Source organism: Empidonax traillii, unplaced genomic scaffold, assembly GCF_003031625.1.
Source record: "Empidonax traillii isolate 1590-97213 ecotype Southwest subspecies unplaced genomic scaffold, ASM303162v1 scaffold656:size372004, whole genome shotgun sequence".
Classification (NCBI taxonomy): Eukaryota; Metazoa; Chordata; class Aves; order Passeriformes; family Tyrannidae; genus Empidonax; species Empidonax traillii.
The window spans coordinates 337,012-361,108 of NW_020955849.1; the positions used below are offsets into that span (position 1 = coordinate 337,012).

The window sequence follows — 24,097 nt, forward strand, 5'->3', positions numbered from 1 at the left end:
AAATAAAACAACAATCCCCTAACACTAAACCCAGGAAATATCCCTTCCAAATCCAGTAATTTGGACGTTCCAGTGAGCTGAAGGCAATGGGACAGGTACAACACTTTAGGAGAAAATCATCCCTGTTAATATTGTCCTGATGGTTAAACCAGCCTACATGAGGCTGAGGGAAATGTACTGTGAACCATACTGTTGGGAGTAACCTGGATGAGGAACAGGGTTTTAGAAGGTGGAAAGAAAATACTTCTGGCAACATAGGCCAGATGGAATCAGACATACAGACTGTTTGTTAGATTGTGAGCTCTCTCTCCTGCTGGGGGAGAGCAGGTTTCTCTGACTGGCCAATGTCCAGTCAGGGACAGTTAGTTTTCCCAATTAAGAACTTAGTAGTTATCTAGAAGATGCATGTATCCCCCTATTAGGTATATCAGTCTTAAATCCTATCCAATGCCCTGTCCAAGTTTATGTGTACCTATCCCCTTTTTCCAGAACCTTCCTTATCTGTATATAAAAACCTTCCATTTTGTAGAATAAAGTTAGATCAGCCTTAGCACCCACAGCTGGTGTCTCTGTGTGATTTGACCTCTGAGCTCGGCTGATACACCACCGGGCACAATGAGAGAAACCTCAGCTCAGCTGTGAACCCACTGGTCCAGAGACCCCCGAAACCCCAAACTGTGTTACCATACTAACTGAATCAGAGGTGGCAAACCTGGCAGACATCTACATATGCTTTAACCATTGGAAGAGAAAAAAATGAGAGCTTCCTGCTCTCAAACAAGGTGGCTGTTTGAAATGTTATTTCTATAATAAACTCCTTTGATTATAGCATTTGTGTATTGCAGATTAGAGTTTCTTTTCTTCTTTCTGCGAGGCGACAGGGCAGCAAATTCTAAATTTAGTTAATTTGATTATGCTTTGCATTATGAAAACAGGGGAAGGTGCTGTGATTACATTTGGCATCCATGCAATTGCCACTTAAATTGCTGTATTTTCCACTCAGTTAGTGAAGCTTTATTCAAATTCCTTACTTTAGGAGGCTTCAGCATAAGATTTTTTCATTTTGCAATTTCAGTCTGTTACTCATAGGGATTTCAAAGAAGACCATATTTACTAATAGTAATTTAAGTAGAATTCTTTTTTCTCCTGGGGCCATTTATTGTAGTACAATCAGTCTGATTAATCCTCTGCCTTCTTTTAATACCAAATGAATGCTATTCTAGCATATTTCTTAAAAGTTCTTACTAATTCTTTAAAAAATATTACTATTTTGTTTTAAAAATATGCTTATTTTTTCAATTTCCATATTTTTAACAGTTGACTTCAAGTGTTGTCTCTATGTGTTGGATTCATGTATTTAATTTCAATGATAATTTTCCTTGAGAAATGTCTGTCTTTCAGTACTATATCTATACTATCATGACTAGAGAAGAAAACTGACTACTAACCGTCATTTCTATGATGCTATGAGTTTTAGCCATGAAGTATCTAGTGATTTCTCTGTAAAGGAACAAAATATATAATGTTACTTATATAAAGCAGATCTGACTCAACGGCCGAGATTAAAAACATTTTAGTTATAGAAGTATTCAGAATGTGGAGCATGGCCATAAACTTTGTGTTGCAAATTTCTGTTTACAGTGATAATTTGGACTAAAACACAAATCTTAGTCAAAGTCTATTGGGACTTCTAAATTTGAAGTTTATTTTGAAGTTTTGAGAAAAAAAAAATGTATCTGTTAACTTGTGTTAAAGTGCAAAAACTGTATTTTTTCCTCCTTCAAGGAAGAATATTATTAGATGTTGAAATTTATTTTAATGTATGCAATATATTCAGAATATTAAGTTACAATAAAATAAAGTAGATACATATCCTAAAGCAAAATAATATTAATGAAATTATCATTTGCAACTGTTCACATCCCTCAGTAAATTGTAAAATCATTGTAAAAGCATTGTAAAATGTAAAAAAAAAATTGTAAAATGTTTAATGAGTTATTAAATAGATATTTAAAATTATATTTAAATCATTATTGGCTATGAGCATGATAAGACATATATAAGAAACTAGAATATGGGGATCTAGTATGATCTAGGGCCCCTTCATCAAATTTCTAGTGACCAGGCTCATGATCCAATCAAATAGAAATTTTCCAACAAAAAAAAATACTTACTTGCCCATGACAAACTTGTTTGTCATTAAAGTGGAGTTGTGTTTTCCCCATTAGACAGAAAACCTTTGAGCTCAAAACTTTAAAATGTTTTATTCTGGGGCAGTTCCATTCAGACATCATGTTGGACTAGGCTGTGGCTCCTGAATCTAAAATGAGTTCTTATTTTGGGGATGTAATAAGATAAATGAGTTCAAATGTAACGGACTGGTGTGTAACTACACAGTTAAATACTTCAGTAAATGCAGTTAGGTACTTGGCTGTGGCAGACATTTCCTTGATATTTGTCTGCACTTGAATAAAGTCTTGAGTTTTACAATCTCAGTCACAGTGGAACCTTCTGTTGTAGCTTTTCTTGTGTGCAGGTAAAATGGTTCTTCACAGAATACGAAAAGAGACAACATAACACACTGTCAGATTCTGTAGACCTTAGAAGTATCTTACAGAAATCTTGGGGAAAAGAAGGTATTGACTATAAAGAAATGTGTCTACTAACTTGCTCAGTATCTGTGTTAAAGTGCAAAAATTGTATTTTTTTTCTCCTTCGGAGTAGAATATGTAGTAAAACTACTTATTAGATATATTGTTTAGTTTTAGTTAATCCTGTGAGAAGCAAAGCATAAGACTGGATCCTTATTGGGCCTTTCCAACTTAAGATACTCTATGGTTCTGCAGTAATTCTGGTCTCATTAATATCACTGGAGGAAAATGCTGTGAATATATTATTCAATTATAGATGAATCTGCCAAAAACACATACTTTGTATAAAAAATAAAAATTTTGTGATAAGAAAAGGTGGCGTTAAAACCTTATCTGGAAACTAGGTAGGTTTCATGTCATATTTCAAATAGAAATTGTCACAAAAAAACCCCAAAACTAAAAATCCTACAAGAACTGGTGTGATTTAGAGCTGAACAGACTTAGAAAAGAACTTAGAAGAAAATGTGTGTCCTGGGAGATCCTTCCATATGGGATAAAACATCTGCCGTAATTTTAAGATGGAAATAGGTATGACCATTTGAGAAGGCAGAGGTCCAGAATTGTGCATCCTTCTCAACTCTGTTCCAACAGATATGGCCTTCCATATGTTTTATGTGATTTTTGGCACAATAGTCAAACTAAAAAATTCTTCCCTTAGTACAAGAGACAGGATGGGGTTATATCTGCAATGACATCTATGTCTTGATTTTTTTATTTTCTTGCTTTCTTTAGTAAAGATGAAAAAATATTGGAGTCTTAGCTGAAAAGCACTCAGCGAACAGGGTCACAGTGCTGCCTAACAAATATGAGGCAAAATCAAGGTGGTGTTTAAATTTAAAAAGCCTGTGACAGTTTTATTTTTATTTTTTTCCTTACTGTTTTAATCAGAGAAATATCTTTCTTAAAATGAACTTCTCATCTTCTTATGGGGTTTATAGGAACCCCTGCCAAGTATACAGAAGATACTCAGGGCATTTCCTACTTTCAAAGAAACTGCTGGAGCATTTAATATTATCTTATTGAAATAGATATATAAGAAAGTTCTCTTTATGCATTTTGGGATCATGAGAGAAACTTGAAATTATATGTGATTTTAGTGCTATACTGCTAGAACAGTTGGTGGAGCTACTAGTGACAAGGATAAAGCATTATGATCCTCACGGTAGTTAGATACTTCATTTTGATCTCATGATTTTAGGATGTATAGATATATATGCATCCCAAAAAAAGAGAGAGAACTAAATCTTCCCTTATGTCCTGCCTTCAGCACAATAAAGTTTAAAACTAATTTTCTTATACTAAAGTTTGCATATAAGTTTTTGAAACTAAAAACTTTCCCATTTTCTTTACTCACTTTTCAGAAAAGAGTAATTTTTCAGAACCTGCTTGCAAGTGAGAGAAGTCAAATGATCCTTATTAGCTATCTATAAGCATTGATTCAGTATCACACCCTCTGAAGCAAAAAAGAAGAGGAAAGTAATCGTAATACAGAAGAATTTGTTTGTTTAAATTAATTTAAAAATGTGACTCCTGTATTTATGAGGATAGTACAGAAGACAGATGTTCTACTAGGTAACACTTGGTCTGTTTCAAATTGAAATAGAAGGTTCTAAAAATCCCATGCTTCTTACATGCATATGCATAAGCATGAAATGTTCCGATACATTTGATGTCAATGTAAAAAACTGAAGCAATTTATTTGAAAAATGTCAAAGCAGGATATTCTTAATTCTAATACTTTCCTATATTCCTATTTTTCAGTAAAATTAATTTTCAGGACAGTAGTACCAAATTTTGTGAACGATATTTATTTTTATGAAAATGTATATTTAAATTATATCAATTTCTTTTATCCAAATGGCTCCATAAATTTGTGTTACAATGTGTATAAGTTGTGGTTAATTTCAATATATCATACTTCAATTTCCAAAACAAGAGATCTGTTTCAAACTGTATCAATTTAAGGAAAAAACACTGATGAATTAAAACAGATTGGTATACTACTTTTAGTCAGCTTGTCCAAAATCTATACTTTTGATGCAAAGGAGGTTACAGTGCAAAACCATATTAAAATAATTCTGAAACTACTTAAGATACTTTGCTTTAGTAGCTATTATATGTTTCAAATTTACCCAGAAACAACATTTCATCATTCTATGGTATATTTTATTACTGATTATTGCAACCACTAACTTTAGGAGTCTGAAACAAGTTAAGCTAAAACCTTAGTTCTTTGAAAATATAATGTTTATAAATTTTCAGGGTTCTCTACTTACTTCAATGGAACTCACTCCAGTCTATCAATGTCTTTTATGTACTGGTGTGCTCAGAACTGGACCCAGCCCTCCAGATTTGACCTCATGAATGATGAGCAGAGGAGAAGGATCCCCTCTCTTGACCTGCTGGCAATGCACTTCATAATATATTCTGGAAAACTGTTGGCTTTGTTTGCTACAAGGACACATTCCTGGCTCATGTCCAACTTAAGGACCACACCAGATCATTTTGTGAAAGGCTCCTTCCCAGCTACACTGTCCACGGCATGTGCTGGTTCCCTAGCATAGGACTTGGCTTTTCCCTTTATTGAATTCCATGATATTTCTGTCAGCCTGTGATCAAAGAAATTATCAGGGCCTAATTTAAAGGCATCATCATAGGTGAAAAACGTCCCCTGACTGAAACTGAGCCCACAGTGTTGACTGTCCCTACTTTTATTTTAATCTTTGCTTCTGCATGTATAATTAACTAAATGTGAAAAAAAATTCTGACAGTGATGGATGAAAATGAATAGAACTTTAGGCTCATACAATTTTGATTTTCTCTCTGTACTGTAGTCAAACCTATAAAAAGCTTATCTTTTAGTTTATAGACAATTATTAGGTAAGTCACACATAAATCTATATGATTGACATATATCAAATACAAAGGTATCTTTTTTGAGGTTTGTCAAATAAGAAAATTTAGCTTTTGGGTAGTTTAAGAGGTATGTCATATTTTAATTAAGAAATTACATTTTGTTAAAAATTTATGTCTTATTCAGTGAGGTAAGAGTTCCCATTCATTGATTTTTCTATTAAGTAGCTATTTAAGCAGATGCAATATATGAGAAAACCCTATGGGCTAGGAATGTTTTATAAATTGGATTGTTTACTAATATAATAATTGATTCAATAAATATTACTTTGATTTCTCTATAACCTCAAACAAATCAATTTTCTAGCAGCATCTGACATCAGCTTAAGAGAAAGGTTATGCCTAGCCCTTGCTCCTGTACAAACAAGCTAATTCTGATAATTTGTTTGTTTTCTTTCCCTCACAGGAGTCATCAGGACTGCCTTGCACAACATGGACAGGGAAGCCAGAGAGCATTATTCTGTTGTCATTCAAGCCAAAGATATGGCTGGGCAGGTCGGAGGGCTGTCAGGGTCAACAACTGTAAATATCACGCTCACTGATGTCAACGACAATCCACCCAGGTTTCCTCAGAGTATGTACAATTTCAACATATAACTGATTTCAAAATCATTTTGATTTTCAGTGAAGTGAGAAGTTATTAGTGAAATCCAGTTAGTAGTCAAATTCATGGGGAGAAGGAGCTTGGGAAGTGTTTGAATTCACCAATATTTTATAATTTTCCATTGTTTTCAGATGAACTACAGAGTTCAGATGAACCATAGCTAGAATACTGAAACCGGTTAAAGACGTCTTTCAGTTAACCACTGGATAGGAGTGGGATAGGTGACAAAGGAATACTCTTGTCATATGTGGATTATTCTCCAGTCCTTTTTGAATGCATATTTCAATAACTGTATGTTTGATCCCACAAGGGAATTATGCTATTCCTATGGTAGATAACAACAATAGATAATGCATTAAAAGATTTAATCCAGCGTGCCTTTGGCTGCTTCCATACACATCTATCAATTTTTTTCTTCTGTTTCTTTCTCTATACCAAAGTAAACCTTAAGGATCAATATGACATTACAGATGGGCAAAAGCCCATCTGTTGTTGAGCTACGATGGAATCTGCCTCTATTCTAGTTAAGTAAATTGTTAATGTTGATGTCAAATATTGTTATCACATGCATATATGAAGAATTTATACTAGAATGCTCTTAGAATATCTTAATATGACCAGTAACAGGAAATTATTTTCTGTCCAGCTTACTGGATGTAGATTGATCTGACACAGTAGCTGCAGTCTTGTAGGAATTCTGAATTCAGTCGATAATTTATTTAAAAATCCTCTGGAATGTAAATGCATTTCCTTGTCGTGATGGCTCAAAACCAGTAAGAATATTGTAATCTGGTCTTAGACATTGTGTAAGTTGTTGTAGAACTTAATGGATTGGGAGCTATAGGTACCTCCACCAGGAAATGCATTAAGCTGTTTGAATCAGAAGATTTATAAAGTAGTAGAGATCATAAAGCTCCATGGAAAAACAAAGCTCTCTGACAATACATATTATAAAAAATCTGACCAAATAGTAAGTAGGTTTATGGAAAGTGTTGTAGAAATGAATATTTTTTCTGTGCCTCAGAAGCACATGAAAACATAAAGTCTTTCAAACACAGCCTTGAATAAAATATATTTTGCTTTATGTTCAAAATTTTCATTGCATCCATGATTTTATTTAATACTTTCTAACTATTGGAAAGGCAAAAGGTAAGGCCTATCTTTGAACAGATTTAACATCTGAAAGAGCTAAAGAAGAAGAAATGTCCTAAATTTCCTTCAAACTCGATGCAGAAATGAATCCTTACATATCAGATGTCAAAAATTGGCCTATTTTATTTTGAATGGAAGGGTTTGATATCAAACTGACTGGCAGGCAGAAATGTACATTTGTATATACATTTTTTTAATTCTATTAATTTTTTAAAGAAATATAATGTATTCAAATTATACTTTATACATTTGAAGGGATTATAATAACATTGAAAACCAAAAAACATCGTTTCACATTTAATGAAAACTTTTTATTTAACAGAGAAAAAAAAAATTTTAATATTTATAAGTTTTAACATAAAATATTTTTCTTCGAACAAGTCTTGTAGAATACAAGCATTTGCTTTCTTTACCACAGTTATGAATGACATTGCTTCTTTACTCCATTTCAAGAAATATATTTTAAAACCCTTGGAAGAGAACAGAAGCTATATGTCAGTAATAGAGATTCAAAGTACAGTTGATCTAAAAAAGGCCATTGTAGCATCATGAATTATTACAATAATACACGAGTCTTGCACTAATAGAAATAACTTCATTGTTTATTTTTCTTCTCTTCTGTGTGCCATGATTTTCAGTTAAATTTCTCTTCAATTTCCTTATTAGACGGAATGCTAAATGAGACTTACTGAGGCCTGTCACATTCAGAATTGAATTCAAGGGAAGTGCTAACCAAAACTGCACATATCGAGTGTATAACCCTTGGGACAGGCTGAGCCTCAGCTAAACCACAGACTTTCTTTTGGTCAGTTTCCTTTTCTCCGTTACCATACTTTTGAGTTTTGAATCTGATTCTAACTGTATGAGTACCTGACTTGAGAACATGCTGAGAAACACATCTGATTGATGATTTTATTAGTTGTTTTCTTTAGAAATATACTTTATTGTATATATTTAAAAGATTGTACTTTTCTGGCTTTGGTAGAACATTGGTCATTAGACATGCATTTGCAGTAGGATATGCAGGATTTTTTCCCCTTAAAGAAACCCTTTAAAACCCTACTTAAGACTTAGAAATAAAGGTTTTTAATATGTCTGCTTAAATGAATTTACTTTGTTTTTCTCTGTACTTACTCTAAATATAGCTTTCTTGCAAAGAAATTTCTAAAAAAAGAGCTACAGTTTTCTGAAACATCAAAAAAATCTAGAAGGAATAATGTGAACAGGACTGCATAACTTTATCAGTCTGATGGCTACCGTTCTGAAATAGTTGTTAATAAACATTTCTGTAATAAGAAACATAGCTGAAAAATTCTGTGTGCAAGACACACTACTCTGTACCTGAAGTTGGCAAGGAGTTGGAAATTCAGTGGGAGAATAGCCTAAAACCTCAAATGCATTTTACTCATCAGTTAATTCAATGCATCTTGAATAATACTGATTTCTTTTTCTTCATCATCACAAATTTCCTTTCTTTAGAGAGATGAGTTATAAAGAACTATCTATTTAATGTAAACTGACAGACAGTGCTCTGCATGGGAAGATTTTTGCATCTCTCCATTCTTGTTAGTTTTACCACTGATGGATCCATGTGGCTGATGACTGACGGCCCTAATATCAAAGTCATAAATTTATTCCAGTAATTTAATAGAAGATGTTCCATCTACTGATGACACTGTTATCAACCTTGAGTTACTTCAAAATCTTTTGTGTACTTTTCCTTCATTAATTCTTTCTTGGGTTCCTTAAGATGAATAAATTTTGTGTGCTCTGCTTTGTTTAGTATGAAGAGATTCTGATTGCATCCAGACTATCACACTAGACAGATGCTTCAACTGACTTGCTTTGTACATCAAGTGCTAATTATTATATTCTGGCCAGTGTATAGGAGATCTGTGGTTATTGTGTTATTATGTAGTTATTGTCTAGAGTCTAATTTGTAGATTTTGTTTGATACATCTAGCTCAGTTTTTTAGGATAAAGCAGGATTTAAACACAAGTCATGGCTTAAAACACTTTTCATATATCTTGATGGTTGAGATTTGGTTGTTTCATGGTAGTGTGTAAGTATAATATGAAATTATGTAGATTCATAGCTTGGCCTAGAGTTTTACAATGTCATTGTATGAAAAGTACACATTTATGTTAAATAGGAATATTGCATGAAGATGCTCCTGTTAGTTCTAAAAAAGTAAAGTCTCATTCCAGAAGTAGATATTAACTCTGTTTAGTGCAAGAAGGTGTTCTACAATCCAGCCTTGTTAATATGACTCATTAGCTAATTATGTGCAAAAGTATCTGTTATTCATTTTCTTTTGAAATTCATATTCCAGTGTGGTTCCTTCTGTATCCCCAGTTCCACATAGTACATCCAGTTCCTATGATTCCCATACTCACCCATCAGGATCCTCTCACTGTCCTGTCCTACTGTGGTGACTAGTTCAGAGCTATCTGCCTGCTGTTTTACCATTTGGATGCTGCCAAATGAGACGAGTAAAGCAGAATTTTTCCTGATTTTCGTTTAGCAGATCTCTCTTTATTGACCCACTAAGTGCTAAGAGGCTTGTGGAATCATAATGTGTTTTAGGCCTCTGCCCTCTTGTTAGATTTGTCTGACATTGCAGAAGGGTTAAAAAAAAGTTACTGGAGGCTATTGAGTTAAAATGATTACAGAAGTGCGCAGGGCCAGGTTGGCTGGTGCTCTGAGCAACCTGGTCTAGTGAAAGTTGTCCCTACCTGTGGCAGGAGAGTTAAAAACATTATATTTAAGGTCCCTTCAAACCCAAGCCATTCTATGAGTCTATGATTCTCCATGATGATGATGAGTCCCGCACTGATCCAATATCCAGGGAGTATTAGAAAGCATTTCATTCCATAAATTATTCTAGATTTAATTGTTGCTTATTTATTAAGATTTTTTTTCATTATAATTAGGGGAATGTCTTTTTTAAATTTCACACTCATCACTTTCTGTCTTTGCAACTATTATGTTTTCTCATAATAGTCAAAGAACACAATTTTACTGCTAAAACGTATTTTGCTTCTCACATATTCTTAAAGGGGGAGATTTTTTCCCAATGATTTGCGGAACAATTAATAAGTTCATTAATTTTGTTTATAAAGTGTAAGCTCAGGTTTCAAAGTGAGCGACCAGTGAGTGACATTTGCTTTGTGAGTACAGTTGGTGTACAGTCTCTCTCTAAAGACTTCTAGAGATCATGCCCAGCTGTTGAGTTGCTCATTAGCAATGACTATGGAGTGTAGATGTTGTTTTTCAGTGCTGCTTGCATAGCAAATGCATATTTGGGTATTCAATGCCTACAGGAAGTACTGATTCTGAAAATTCAGGAAACCTGGTTTTCTTTATCTTTCTGCTTTTACTTATGAGTGGCATAAACATCACACTTTTTACAAGAAGTGAGAATGCTTTTGATCTCTGAGAACTAGTCAGAAAGTTCTCAAGAACTTTTAGTTCCTGCCTCTAAAGACAAAGTGTTGTGGAACATAAACCCTGATTAAAATCTTAATCACAACCATAACTTCTGCTTTACATATGGATTGAAAAAAGCAGGGGCAGGGGGGTGCACAAGTCTTATTACAGCCAACAGATTTTATTGCATTGAAGAATAATGTTTGGGGTTTTTTTCTAAATTGACCCAAGACTGCTATGTTCTCCAGAGTTTCAAGGCAAACAAATTTTGAAGGGTTTGAGTTTGCAAATAAGAGGTAACTTCACTTACACTTCAAAGATTTTAAGAAAGTGCAAAAGCATTGTTTTTGTGGCAGGGAAGAAGAATAAGCCAAAAAATACCTCTTAAAAATTTCTTTTTTAAGTTCTAGTTGTATGAAAGAGATATAAGCATCAAAAAGAATATCCAGATCAAGGACAGTAGATATAAAATTGACTGAGCTGCAGGAATCATAAAAGTTGCTGTATTTGTAATGATGATGGATTAAAATTGGATTTATTATATTAAAAATAAGCACAGTACAGGAAGGTATGACAAATGTCCAAGACATACTGTGAGAAATAAACTTCTATAAAACTGCAGTCTCAAAAGAGAAATAGAGATTATTCTATTATATTTAATGAAAACAAGCAGCTCTGTGAATGCAGAATAACTTTCTCAAACCAAGCCACCAAGGAAGATTGAGCACAATTCACAGTTGGAGCTCCACTTTAGTTTTATCAAAGATGGCAGGCAGTAAAACATAAGACAAACTTTCATAAATTACAGGATTGTAAGTTCACATGAACAGAAAAGGCAATCTGACCTGAAGCCATGCTTAAAGTAGGGTCAGTTAGATCAAGCAGTTAAGAGCTTTGTCTAGTAAAGTGTTAAAAGGTCGTTTTCACATTCTTTTTTGGAAAACTGCTGTTTAATGGGCTGGCCCCAGCATGTACTGATGAATGGCATTATTCCTTCCCCGGTGCCATCATTGGATGTCATGAGGTCATGTCAGCCCATTTCTCCAGGATGTTCACATCCCTTTGGACACCAGCCCTGCCCTCCAGCATACCGACCAGCTTTTCACAAGATGGTGTTGTCCACATGCAACCCATTACTCAGGTGATTAATTATGACATCAGATATTTTTGGCCACAGTTTTGATTGCCGCACAACTACTTTTTAATTGGAATTTTGTTCTCACAATTGTCAGACGTCAAGCTTGGCTCACTGTTTTCTTATTCTCCAAAATTCATCAGTTTGGTTCATGAATGAATATTTACCTGAAGGAAAACTTTCTTCACATAGCACTTTGATATACGTTTTGGATATGGTGGTATTTTATGTTAAGACAGTGAGATGCTGAATTTATCAGTTTACTAGTAGATAGAAAAAGACATCAGTGTATGAGCTGTGATAAATACATCTCTTGGTTCATCACCAAGCAGTATTTATCCTCATGTTGCTAAAACTATGCCTTGGATTAAAAAAGTAACAAGAAGGCCAGATACTTGCTTATTTCTTTATTAGTTCAGTTTTATACCTCTTCTCCTTTCCTTTGTTAAGGTAATTCCTACTGTTCAAGAAGAAATTATAACCTGTAAAAGTAAGCCAAAATTTTCAACAAAATAGATTAATGAATAAAAATAAATTGAATAATATGCTTAATGATTTTCATTAAATATTGTCGTACTTCTTTTTTGAGAGGTTTAGATGAAGAAATCACTTTTCTTAGAGTAAATAACTCCACTGCAGTTTGCCTGTAGGCTAACCAATATAAAAGTAAATTGTTCTAAAGATAAATAAATTGTTTCTATACTATAATTACAGATAAACCATAAAGTTTATTAAAAGATGAAGATCACATACATGCATTTGAAAAATGTTTCAATTATCATAGATTAAAGTCCTGCAAAGTGATATGACTATCCTATACATTACATTATCTGGAAATTAATAATAATTTCCTCCTTTCATGGGAATCATCTGAGTGAATGTTATAAAAAGTGAGAACCAAATCAAACTCTATAGATTCTTGACCCACAAGAAACTGGGCACCTCTTCTAAAAAAAATTAGACCATCCTGGAAATTTCTGCTTTACAGCAGCTCCTAGAAGTTTGTGATGCTGGAGGGAATGATCTGTTCAACTTTGACAGATTTGGTGAAGCACTTTTGTTATAGACTGATGATACCTCATCCTCAGGGCTCCCATCTTCCCAATTAAATTTTTTTAGAGGGTTGAGACAGACTCACAGCTTGCAATACGGAATCATAAATTCACAACATACACATCCCACATTTTATAATGATTCTCAAACTTCCTTTATCCAGTGCCCAAGGAAATGTTCAAAGAATCACAGAATAAGCTGAGTTGGAAGGGTCCCATCAGGATCATCGAGTAGTACAACTGACACTGTATAGGACCATCCCAAAGAATCACAATATGTGCCTGAGCGTGTTGCCCAAACACTGTCAGGCTTGGTGCTGTGACAACATCCCTGAGGAGCCTGTTCCAGTGTTCAATTGAGCCTTTAGTTGTTTCCTCTTACTAGAAATAAACTTTACAGAGATTCAGTGTTTAGTAAGAACATTTCTAATTTCCATTACTAGCCTAAATACATGTTTATAATATAGTTTATCTAACCTTTATGTTGCTGAATTTTATCCTCTATGTTTGTTGGTTTTAGATAGTGTTTTTTGTATATATCTATTTGGCTCATGTCTGTATGAGACATCTTCAGGTCATCTCTGTGAAGCAGTGGTTATACACTTGTTGGGAGACATTTCTGACCCTGTGATCTAACATTTTTTATTTTTTAAAACAGTTTTCTTTTAACTCCATTTACATCGTTGAAACATTTCAGTTCTTTGAATACTGACAGATAATTAATGAGTCATTTCAAATATTTGTTTTGCTTGAAGTTTTAGTATTTAAGAATGTTTCAAGCTGCTATCAGAAAAATGATTTTCTGAAACAGATGGCCAACACTTGGGGTGTGATTATAAAGCAGAGTGGAGTGTCATGTAGATATATTTGAACTAGCTAAACTATTTGGAAGTCTCCAATTAATTCACCCTGTCATATGAGTTATAACACATCCAGTTCCTGAAGTGTCTTGATTATATAACGAATCCTTAATAGCCTCAACCTTTCCCTTTTTGGAAATAATTAATCAGAGCAAAAGTGTCAAAAGAATACATTTTGCATGTGTTATAACAATAAGTAAATTCCAAAATGAATCTTATCCCATTACTATAATTTTATATAGGAATTAAAGCAACCAGCAGTATAAAAGTTTCAGTTGACATCATCTGTAAGCACAAAGCATGGCAGATCATTTATTTGGAAATTTGTGTAAGTGGCTTTTATATGCATACCAAAGAATTGCATTGAAGTATTAACTATATGTTTTCATTGAATTAAGTAAGTCTCCTGTTACATCATTGTTGATATTTTATTTTTTGCATGGCAAATCGTACTTTTTCTCTTGTTCTGCAGGACATTTCTTATTTTCCTTGAGATTTCCCTTATGAATGATAACTCATTTTTTTGTTTTCCTAGGAAACCTCGCCTTCCTTATGGACTAACAAAGTTTGATACTCTCATCCATCCTTCTCACATTACTATTTGTTTATAAGTATTATGGACTAGCACTACACAGATAATAGGTTTAGGAATCTCCTGTGTCTGTAAAATCAGTTAGCTGTATTTTTGTGATGATATCCATTCCCTTTCCAACTGCACATTCTGTCAATTCATAATTTCTTCATCCAGCCACTACTGGGTTTCTGCCATAATTCAGGTTTAATCTCTGAATTCAATTTAAATTTTGTCTTTCTTTCTCTACATGCTTACCGAGGGCACCTCTACAGTCACACTAGCTGATATAAACTCAGCAAACTGTAACAACATGTTAGCTTTCATAAATCCACTTTCAAATCTGCTGTTCCACTGTCCTGCAACTCAGTTTTGCACTGCTGCACTCACTACAACAGAAAACCTAAGAGGAACATAAAAGACACTTTGTAGAGTTTCAGAAGATGTGTAATAGAAGTTATTTTGCTCTCTTTTCTTGTTGGTGTTGGTGGTTGGACTGTGATCTAAACTCCTCAGACTGTTACAGGAAGGCATTTAGATTGTCACTGTTTAGGTAGGGAATAAGGATTCTGTTGGTATGTGCATATCTTTTATTGGATCCATATTCTCATTTTCAGCGCTGTTAGGTTTCAGAATCCCTTCTGTGTTACAGTGGTAACATTATTGGAGAGAAATTTTTTAAGCTGTTGTTTTTTGTCCCCCCCCTCAGAACATTATCAGCTGTATGTTCCTGAGTCAGCTCAAGTTGGATCAGCAGTTGGCAAAATCAAAGCAAATGATGCAGACACTGGTTCAAATGCAGACATGAAGTACACAATTATAAATGGTGATGGCTCTGGGGTATTCTCCATATCTACTGACAAAGAAACGAGGGAAGGAATTCTTTCCCTAAAGAAGGTAAGCCACAGACTTTGGAAGTTTCCTTTGTATTTAGTTAAAATATAATGATGAATGCTGAGTAAGCAGACACCACAAAAAAAAAAATTTACTCTGTAAACGTATATAGCTGTGAACTTCAGCAAGATAAGCTTCTCCATATTGTTTCCAGACACTTTTAATCTTTTCAGGAAAGGCAGGGAGTAAAAAATTAAAGGAAAGAAACAGTTACTTAAACCCTCTCTGTTTTTTAATGGTCTTATCTAATATTTACAATACTGATTTATAAAAATCTTACTGAATTTTAATTAAGATAGCTCACTTTTTTTGAGTGATAGTTTTGTACATTAAATTTCTTTGGAAGAAGTAAAATTTGGCTGAAAGTTGTACTGTTGTCCCCAAACTACTTGAATATTTACATAGAAAGCTTTCCTGTGACAATGAATGTGTAATTCAGTTTTCACAGACTGTTATTCTTTGATTTACTTGACAGCTAACATCTAAATGGTCCAGTATTGTGAAACTACCAAATAGTTATCATTTACATGAATTTCCTCTATTTGTTCCAGTCTATTTAAACCATTATTTATCAATTGTTCTTGCCTTTTAATTTCATTCTTAACTGAATTCAATGCATGAATCTAATTCCGTAGATAATTTCATCTCCATATTAATTCCTCTGAACTAGGATCATAGTGGACATTTCTTGAAGTGTCTGCCAACTTAAGCTAGGATTATATGACTAGATTTAAATTTAATTTTATAATAACCCAGAGATATGGGCTACTATATTTAAGATTTTTTAAAAAAATTTCCAACAAACGAAAATTTGTTGATTTCAGTTTTCACTTGGAGTAACAATTGTCAATTAACAATTCTCATGTGGACTTGTTGTTGCCGAGTCTTAAGGACATCAGTTATATCCATATAGCCTAAAAAGTGATTATGTATTTGCTAGTACATATTCTGGGCTTCACTAATGGTTAGAGGAATGAAATCCAGAGAAAATGTGAAAAAAAGACATTAAATAAAAACTATAAAAATGCATTTTTTGCTTTATTTTGTTTCTGAACAGATATATATGTATGCAAATTTTTATATAACATCTTAAAAAGAGTTTGTAACTAAAGGAAATGTTGTTTTTATAATTTGTAATGATTTAAAAAGGGCTTCTATCTCTTCCAGTCTCTTAAAAATATTTAACTCAGCGTCTTTTATAAAAGTTTTGTAATACCCACTTCTTTCAACCACATAAAAGTAAACTGTTTTTTTATACCACTGAACTTATTTCCTGGTGGCCTTGATGTAGCTAATGCCATAGTCTGTTATTTCTTCCTCAAAATGAGCACTCTACTGTATTTAAAAGTTCACCATGGCTACTGTTCATTAACTACAACATTTATGCATATTGAGAACATGAAGCAGAAAGAAAAAAATGAAAGACACATAAAAATGTGTTAAATCACATTTCTTACTGGTTTTGGCAGAAAAATAGCTTCAGAGAAATTTTCACTACGTTTCAGAATATGACAAAAGCATATGTTGCCTGTTCTTGTACATACACTACAGTGATTTGAATAATTTTCCCATCAAGACAAGAAGGGGTACATTTTGCTTAGGTAATGTTGTGTTCCAGTTGAGCAGAAATTCAGCACTTAAAGCTACATAAATTGGTGTGAATACCTCAATTATTTCCTCAGATATAATATTCCATTTTACAGTACAAAAAAGTGATCTTGTTTTTTCTTTTTTTTTTTTTTAATTCAGATTTTGTATGCAATTTAATAAGTATTTTATATTCTGTGTGCTACAATTGTTTTTAATTTAGGCTGGGTTTCAAGCTGAATTTGTTCGATAGTCTATCCATGTAAGACTCACATGCTGAAGCCACAAGCTTAACGGAGAGTATTACTTTTATATTTACGAATCCAAGAGTTCACCCACCAAACTTTCGCAGAGCATTTGGTTCTCAATACATTGAGATAGCCTAAAGAGAGAAATGCTCCACAGGTTTTCCCAGGAAAGGTTTTCAATTTTAGGAGGAAATAAGGATTTTGGCAAAAGTTTAAAAGGGGTAACAACCAACTAAGGTAAAGCATTCCACAAAGAACCAAGCCAGCACATGTCAACCCAAAAACTTAGCAGAATCCAACCCACTGCTTTTAAGTTACACAAAAGAGATATACAAAACAGTAAAGAAAGAGATTAGGAGAAGAAACAGGAGTAACGAAAGAGAGAGGAAGGAGATTACAAAAAGATATTTAAAGAAAAATAGCTACCACCAAAAAATCCTGCAGAAGTCCTGCTCAGCGTGGCGATAGCAGGTTGAGACAGAAAGGGCAAGACGGAGACCATGTGCTGGTGCAGTTTGGCCACCTTGGCCATCCCTCCCGGGCGGGACATCCAGCTCACTGACTGTGAGCCAGTTCTGTGCCTCCAGGCCAGAGTGAGGGTGGTGCAGCCAGTCAGAGGGTGTGTTAGGACTTCCAGGGGCCCTGGCATTGGGTGGGCTCCCAGGCTGCCCTTTTGACTGGCAGCTACTCTGTGTGAGTTCTGTGTACCCTGCCCTGCCCCCCTTCTCCCAGAGTTGGTTCCAATACAAAATTAAAATTACATTTTTACTGATCCAGTGTCTCACAAGCCAAAACAGATAAGCTCCACTAAGAACAGAATTGGTTTTGTTTTGTACATCAGATACCCATATGTTCTGTAACAGTGAAGTAGAATGATTTGTGCTCTAGTACTTCTCTAGAAGAATTTACTGTGGGAACACCAGAAAAGGCAGAAGTAAATTTATTATTTTGTCAAACAATCTGAAATCCTTCTCAAACCTTTTAAAACCTCACTTATTTGAGGTTCTGATGTAAAAATCAATTTCTCAGCCTACAGGTAGGCTTTTCAACAGGCACACAAAGGCTATGAGTCTATGGAGTAATAGTTTTTGGTCTCGTTCTGGAGAGTCATTCTTCAGTCTTAAAAATTCTTCCACAAAGGGCTGATTACAAACTGTTGTGTGACATTTTCAGTTTGGCATGAAAATCATAATATCCAATGAATTCATACTGAAGTTATGTGGGTAATTGCCATGGAAAAGCATTATTCTTCAGAAAAATAAGAAACATAAACAAGAATTCTGGGGGTTTTTTCATCTAAAATATATTTTTTTTGCTTTATTTCTGGAGGAAAGTTAATGATCTTCAGTGATGGGACAGTTTTAAGTAAATATAGAAATAATTTATGTATCTAGAGAAACAAGACAATTCTGCCTCTCACCTTATAGCTAATTATTGAGATGTTATGGGAAGAAGAGAAAGCAAATGAAAGCAAAAAACTGCTTTGGCTATGGTTGAAATGTCAGCTTTTTCTGATTATCGGAGTGGATTATTCCTGTATTCTTGGAAAAAAGAAGAGAAAAAAGTGTTAGTATTGTCTGATTGAATAACTATATTAAAGAAGAAAACAAGACTTTGTGTTATTACAAGAGTGTCATTTTGCATGTGTTTTCTGAGAGAAAATAATATTCCTATACAAATTCACCCAGTCATTGTCATTATAAACTTAATTTTCCAAAACGACATCATAGTTAAAAGTTACAATCCTATTATAAACTTGTTTAATCTTAGAATATATATGTTGCAGAGCAATGCAAATTGCTATTTAATATTTCCCTGCTTATAAGAAAAATACATCATACATTAATGTACATCTGGGTTAGAATTTATGAAAATTCTATTTCTTTATGAATTGATTTAATCAACTAGCATACTTAGCTCTTTTTTCTTATAGTAGTAGATTTACCATGCTATGGTTAATTTCTATGCCTTTAAATTTTTTATTTTTACATTCAGAAAAGGGAGACAGAGAATGTAAGGGTCAAAAGAGTCTCATACTATCAGAGGTAAGAGAATGAATTAACTGTCCGTCAGTACACAGAGAAGAAATCAAAGAAATATATAAAGCATATATAAATCCTAACTATTTTTCTTATACATCATCAGTCAAATTTAGTGCAGATTTTATCTACAAAGTACACACTAACATTGACAAGTCATACATTGAGTTCTTAATTTGTCCTGCCTATAATACTACTTCTCCACTCTTTGGGGTCATAGGAAATACCAGTTTAGCCCTGGATGAAGGCTTTGATGCTTGTACTGAGTTTTTTTCAAACAGGCTCTCAGATCCACACAGAATGATCAGAATTATACTGGTAGTACTGGAATTCTGTCATGCCATAATGTCATAAGAATTGTGATTCTAAAAAAGAAAAATAAAAAAAAGATTCCATGCATATGCAATTTCTTTTGATGTTATGCCTATGTTTTGAGCCTGTTGGAAACTTGGGGATATTATATATACCTGTAGAAACTATCTGCTTTGCGAAGATTAATAAAAAATATTAACCTACCTTTTATAAATTGGCTGAAGCCATAAATTTGTAGCACAATAAGTATTGAGGTCTCTATTATCAAGAATGAGTGCTTTTGCCCAACATAGAAGCACATTTAAAAAATAATAATGACAACTCTGTCTCATGATTGCCTGGAACTGAGCTGCTATTTTTAAAGCCTTTTAATTAATAATTAGAACTAACAGACAATATTTATACAAAAAAAAATTACTTGTCACATGAAATTCTTGATGGACTGAAGAAAACAACCCAAAATAATTGTAGTTCTGTAAATATGACTTTTAGTAAAAACATTGACTAGCTCTCTATCTGCAAATGAGCTTCATTACTTCTGTACTTTTAAGTTAAATATCCTTTTTAGTCCCCAGCTAACTGGGAGAGTTGGGAGTGAGGTGTGTCATGTCAATCTTATATCTTGAATAAGACAGTGCATTAGCATGCTAATGTAGGGTTAAAATAAATAAATCAAGTCAGTAAAATGAGTTCATAATAATCTGAAAACGAGATACTGGAGATAAAATTTTCACATGTGTAAATAGCAAGCTAGAAATGGGATTCCTAAGAAAGGAAATATCCATGCTGTGTGACATAAAAATCAGATTCCCAGCTTCTTCTCTCCTAGTAGAGAGGTAGGATTCATCATAGGAATACATTAATTTAAATAGAGGGCAATTGTAAAACAGCAAAGGTGTTCCTGGTGTATGGTACAGCTGGGGATGTGCCTTCTAGAGAGTTTTACAGCACATTAGTCTCTGTAGAAGGCATATCCCCAGCTGCAGACTTCCATTGCATTCATAATGGAATGTGCAGTACAGCAGTATATGGTAGGACTGGCTGAAATTTTGTCTCTCTTGTAACTGGAGATGACTTGAAGTGAAAATGGTCTAGAATATATATAGAAGTGCATTTTTCTGATTCAAAAAACCCAAAGGCTCATGTTTAGGCTATTCTTAAACAGTTATAGTATTCTAGATTCTTTAAGGTTGGAAAAGACCTCCAAGATTATCCAGTGCAACCTTTGATCATCGCCATGCCACCTTAAATGTAGCAAGTCCCCTATCCAGTTGTTTCTTGAACACTTCCAGGGATGATGACTTCCTCTGGGCAGTCCATTCCAAAGCTTAATCACCCTATCAGAAAGAAATTCTTACAAATATCCAACCTGAACCTCCCCTGATGCAGCTTGAGAGCATGTCCAGATCCTTCTGTAGAGTCTTCCCACCGTCCAGTAGATCAATACCCCAGCCCAGCTTAGCCTCATCTGTGAACTGACTGAGGGTGCACTCAATCCTGTTGTCCAAATCATTGAAATAGATATTAAACAAGACTGGCCCCAGTACTGAACCTTGGGGAACCCCACTAGTGACCAGCCACTAAGAAGATGTAGCACCATTTACTACCACTCAGTGAGCCTGCTCATCTGACCAGTTTTTAACCTATCAAAGAGTGCACCTTTTAAAGTCATGGGCTGCCAGCTTCTCCAGGAAAATGCTGTGGGAGACAACACCAAAGGCTTTACTGAAGTCCAGATGGACTACATCCATAGCCTGTCTTTTCACTGGATGTGTCAACTGGTCATAAAAATTCATGTCTCTCATAGTAACTGAGTGTTTTCCTGCAAGGAGTTGCTTTTTTCAGCTGAGGATTTAAGAGATGGCCAAAAGAAATTTAGTATCTCTGTTACTGTCTATTAAAGCTTTTATTAAAGATACAAAGTTAACTTAATTCAGGATATATCAATCTCTTTTTCTGGATTTAGAATTTACTGATAAAAATCAAAAGGTGATAAAATCCAGAAATGTTGCATTATCATGGAAGAAGAATCTGAGGCTCATTCTGAATCTTGAGTTATTTCTAAAACTGGTACATTGTCCAATATTCTGTTGCAAAGAAAAACCGAATCCATCCTGCTTCATGTAAATCATTCTACTTAGAAGGTGTGGCAGTGGCTGTGAGAATATCAAAGGATATTGTCCCCTTCCAGTAACATGAAAAAAATGTTGTTTAAGTTAAGTAGAAAAGATGTGGTTAACCTGTTGACAGACTAAACTGAAAAACAGACTGACACTGATAAATCTTTGGTTTTTTTCTGCTGACAGCCTCTCAACTATGAAAAAAAGAAATCATATACTCTTAATATAGAAGGAGCAAATACTCATGTTGATTACCGCTTTTCACACTTGGGACCATTCAAAGATGTAACAATGCTGAAGATCATTGTTGGCGACGTGGATGAACCTCCGCTCTTCACCATGCCTTCCTATGTCATGGAAGTTTATGAAAACGCAAAGATTGGGACTCCTGTTGGCACAGTAATGGCACAAGATCCCGATGCTGCAAACAGTCTAGTGAGGTATAGTAAATCCAAGTTACATGAGACCAAATTTCACAATCTAAAGGTTTAATGAGATCTGGGATATTTGAAGACTATTTTTTTTTATTACATAAATGGGAACAGAGGTCATAACAGTGTTGTGATCAGTCAGTATGGATTTAATAACATAATCTTCTACCTTTTGGTTTACACTAAAATTCCCATCTAGTAATTGGTCTGAACAAAGATCTGAAGTCAGTATCCTGCCAGTAGTTGCAAATCTGTTAGGGATGATAGCACTGTTTTTTGCCTTTGGCTCTCTGCCCACTTGCTGCACTGTAGGTGTCCCAGTAGCCTATGGAAGACAGCAACTGGTTTAGATACATCTTTTTTTAGAGACAACAAGGATCATTTCTGCAAAATTTTGGTTGAAGATGAACCCATTGTTTTGTAATATGCTTCAGCTTTAGTGGAGTATCAAAAGAATAGAATAGGTGTAATAATGAACCTCACTGATGTTGCTAGGGGTATGTCACCTCCAGTTGTGAGGTCTAGGGCAAAGAGAAGTGCTGAGAAACAAGCACTTGCAGCATCAGATACATCATTTGAAAGCGAAATGAATATGTAATATACTGGTGTGGTGGGTTGACTTTGGCTGCACTCTAGGTGCCCACCCAGCCACTCTATCACTCCCCTTCCCAGCTGGACAAGGGAGAGAGCAAGATGGAAAACAGCTCATGGGGTGGGATAAGGCAGTTTATTAAAACAAAAACAAAGCAAAAGCTTGTGCATACAGAAGCGAAGTGGAAGATAACACAGTTTATTCTCTACTTCCCATGAGCAGCGGTGGTCAGCCATTCTCTAGCAGCAGGGCTTCAGCACGTGTAAGGGTTCCTCAGCAGGCAGACATTGGAGACAATGAACGCCCGCCCTCCTGCTCCTTGCCTCAGCGTTTATATCTGAGCTGACGTCATATGCCATGGAATATCCTTTTGGTCAGTTTGGGTCAGCTGGCCTACTTGTGTCCCCTCCCAAGGTCTTGCCCTCAACTGAGAAAGGAATGTTACAGTATTGATGCTCAGCAGTAGCCAAAACACCAGTGTGTTATCAACACCCTTGTAGCTGCCAAGGCAAAACAAAACAATGTGAGGGCTACAGTGTGAAAATAAACACCATCTCAGCCAGACCCAATACAAATAGGGAGGAAACGTTCTGATAGTATACCAATTTTTTTTTTTTTTTTATTCTCAAAGTAAATTTTCTCATTAAAAGGAAAAAAATAGAAAAAGAAAGACTTCTGTGTTGATGCTCTGGTCAAAATACTTATAATAAGAGAACTGGCTTGGGAATAGATCATATTTTGAACTACAGAACTGAAATCAAGTTGGAAATACCCACACAGCAAGCTTGAAATGCATTGGTACTGAAAATATATATACATGTTAATTTGACTTCTTCTAAATTTAAGAACATTTTGATTAAAATCTGAACAATCAGGAATTGGGGGTTTAATATATTACTAATTAAACATTAGTTATGTGTTTTCATCTATAATATGATCTAATGATATTTTTTAATGGCTTCATTTGTAGGATGAGTTACTTCCTAAACTTTTCTAAATTTTATGTCTCAAAAATGGTAGGAGATTTAAAATTTAAAAAATAATGTTCATGAAAACATATTTTATGCTATTCCTTTTTATGACATAATGGTATAGCCTTTGTAGGAATCATAAGATTATAAACTTGGAAAACAAATTTTCTTAAGGTAATTGGACATTTTCAATCTCCTGACTGAACTGAAATCTGCTGGGTACAAGCAACAGTCTTGGTAAGATAAAGCCATTTCTTCAGAACAATGAAAACATCAGGTTTTTGATTCTCTTGTGCTAAGATTCTAAGATTCAAAATGTTTTTTGTCAGAGAATCAATATATGCAATTTCTTAGTGGCAAGCTATTGCCTTTGAAAAATTGCCACTATGGTATTTGTGTCTAAATCATAATATAAAAAAAAAAAAAAAAACAAAAAACAAAACAAAACAAAACAAACCTAAAAATAACTACCAAGTGCCTGTAGCTTTAATACTAAAATTCTGAAGCAACTAATAAAGTCAGAGGGGTTAGCCAT

The 24,097-nt window shown here is 34.4% G+C and overlaps 1 protein-coding gene across 1 annotated transcript in view; it reads left to right on the forward strand.

The window, feature by feature from the left end:
* Positions 1-22,060, forward strand: part of LOC114065404 (cadherin-18) — a 183,474-nt gene extending 161,414 nt beyond the window's left edge. Inside the window, exons 6-8 of the mRNA XM_027899300.1 lie at positions 5,971-6,138; positions 15,078-15,265; positions 21,755-22,060. Coding sequence (XP_027755101.1) covers positions 5,971-6,138; positions 15,078-15,265; positions 21,755-22,060 — 662 coding nt within the window. The remainder of the gene's footprint in view (positions 1-5,970; positions 6,139-15,077; positions 15,266-21,754) is intronic.
* The last annotated feature ends 2,037 nt before the right edge of the window (positions 22,061-24,097 follow it).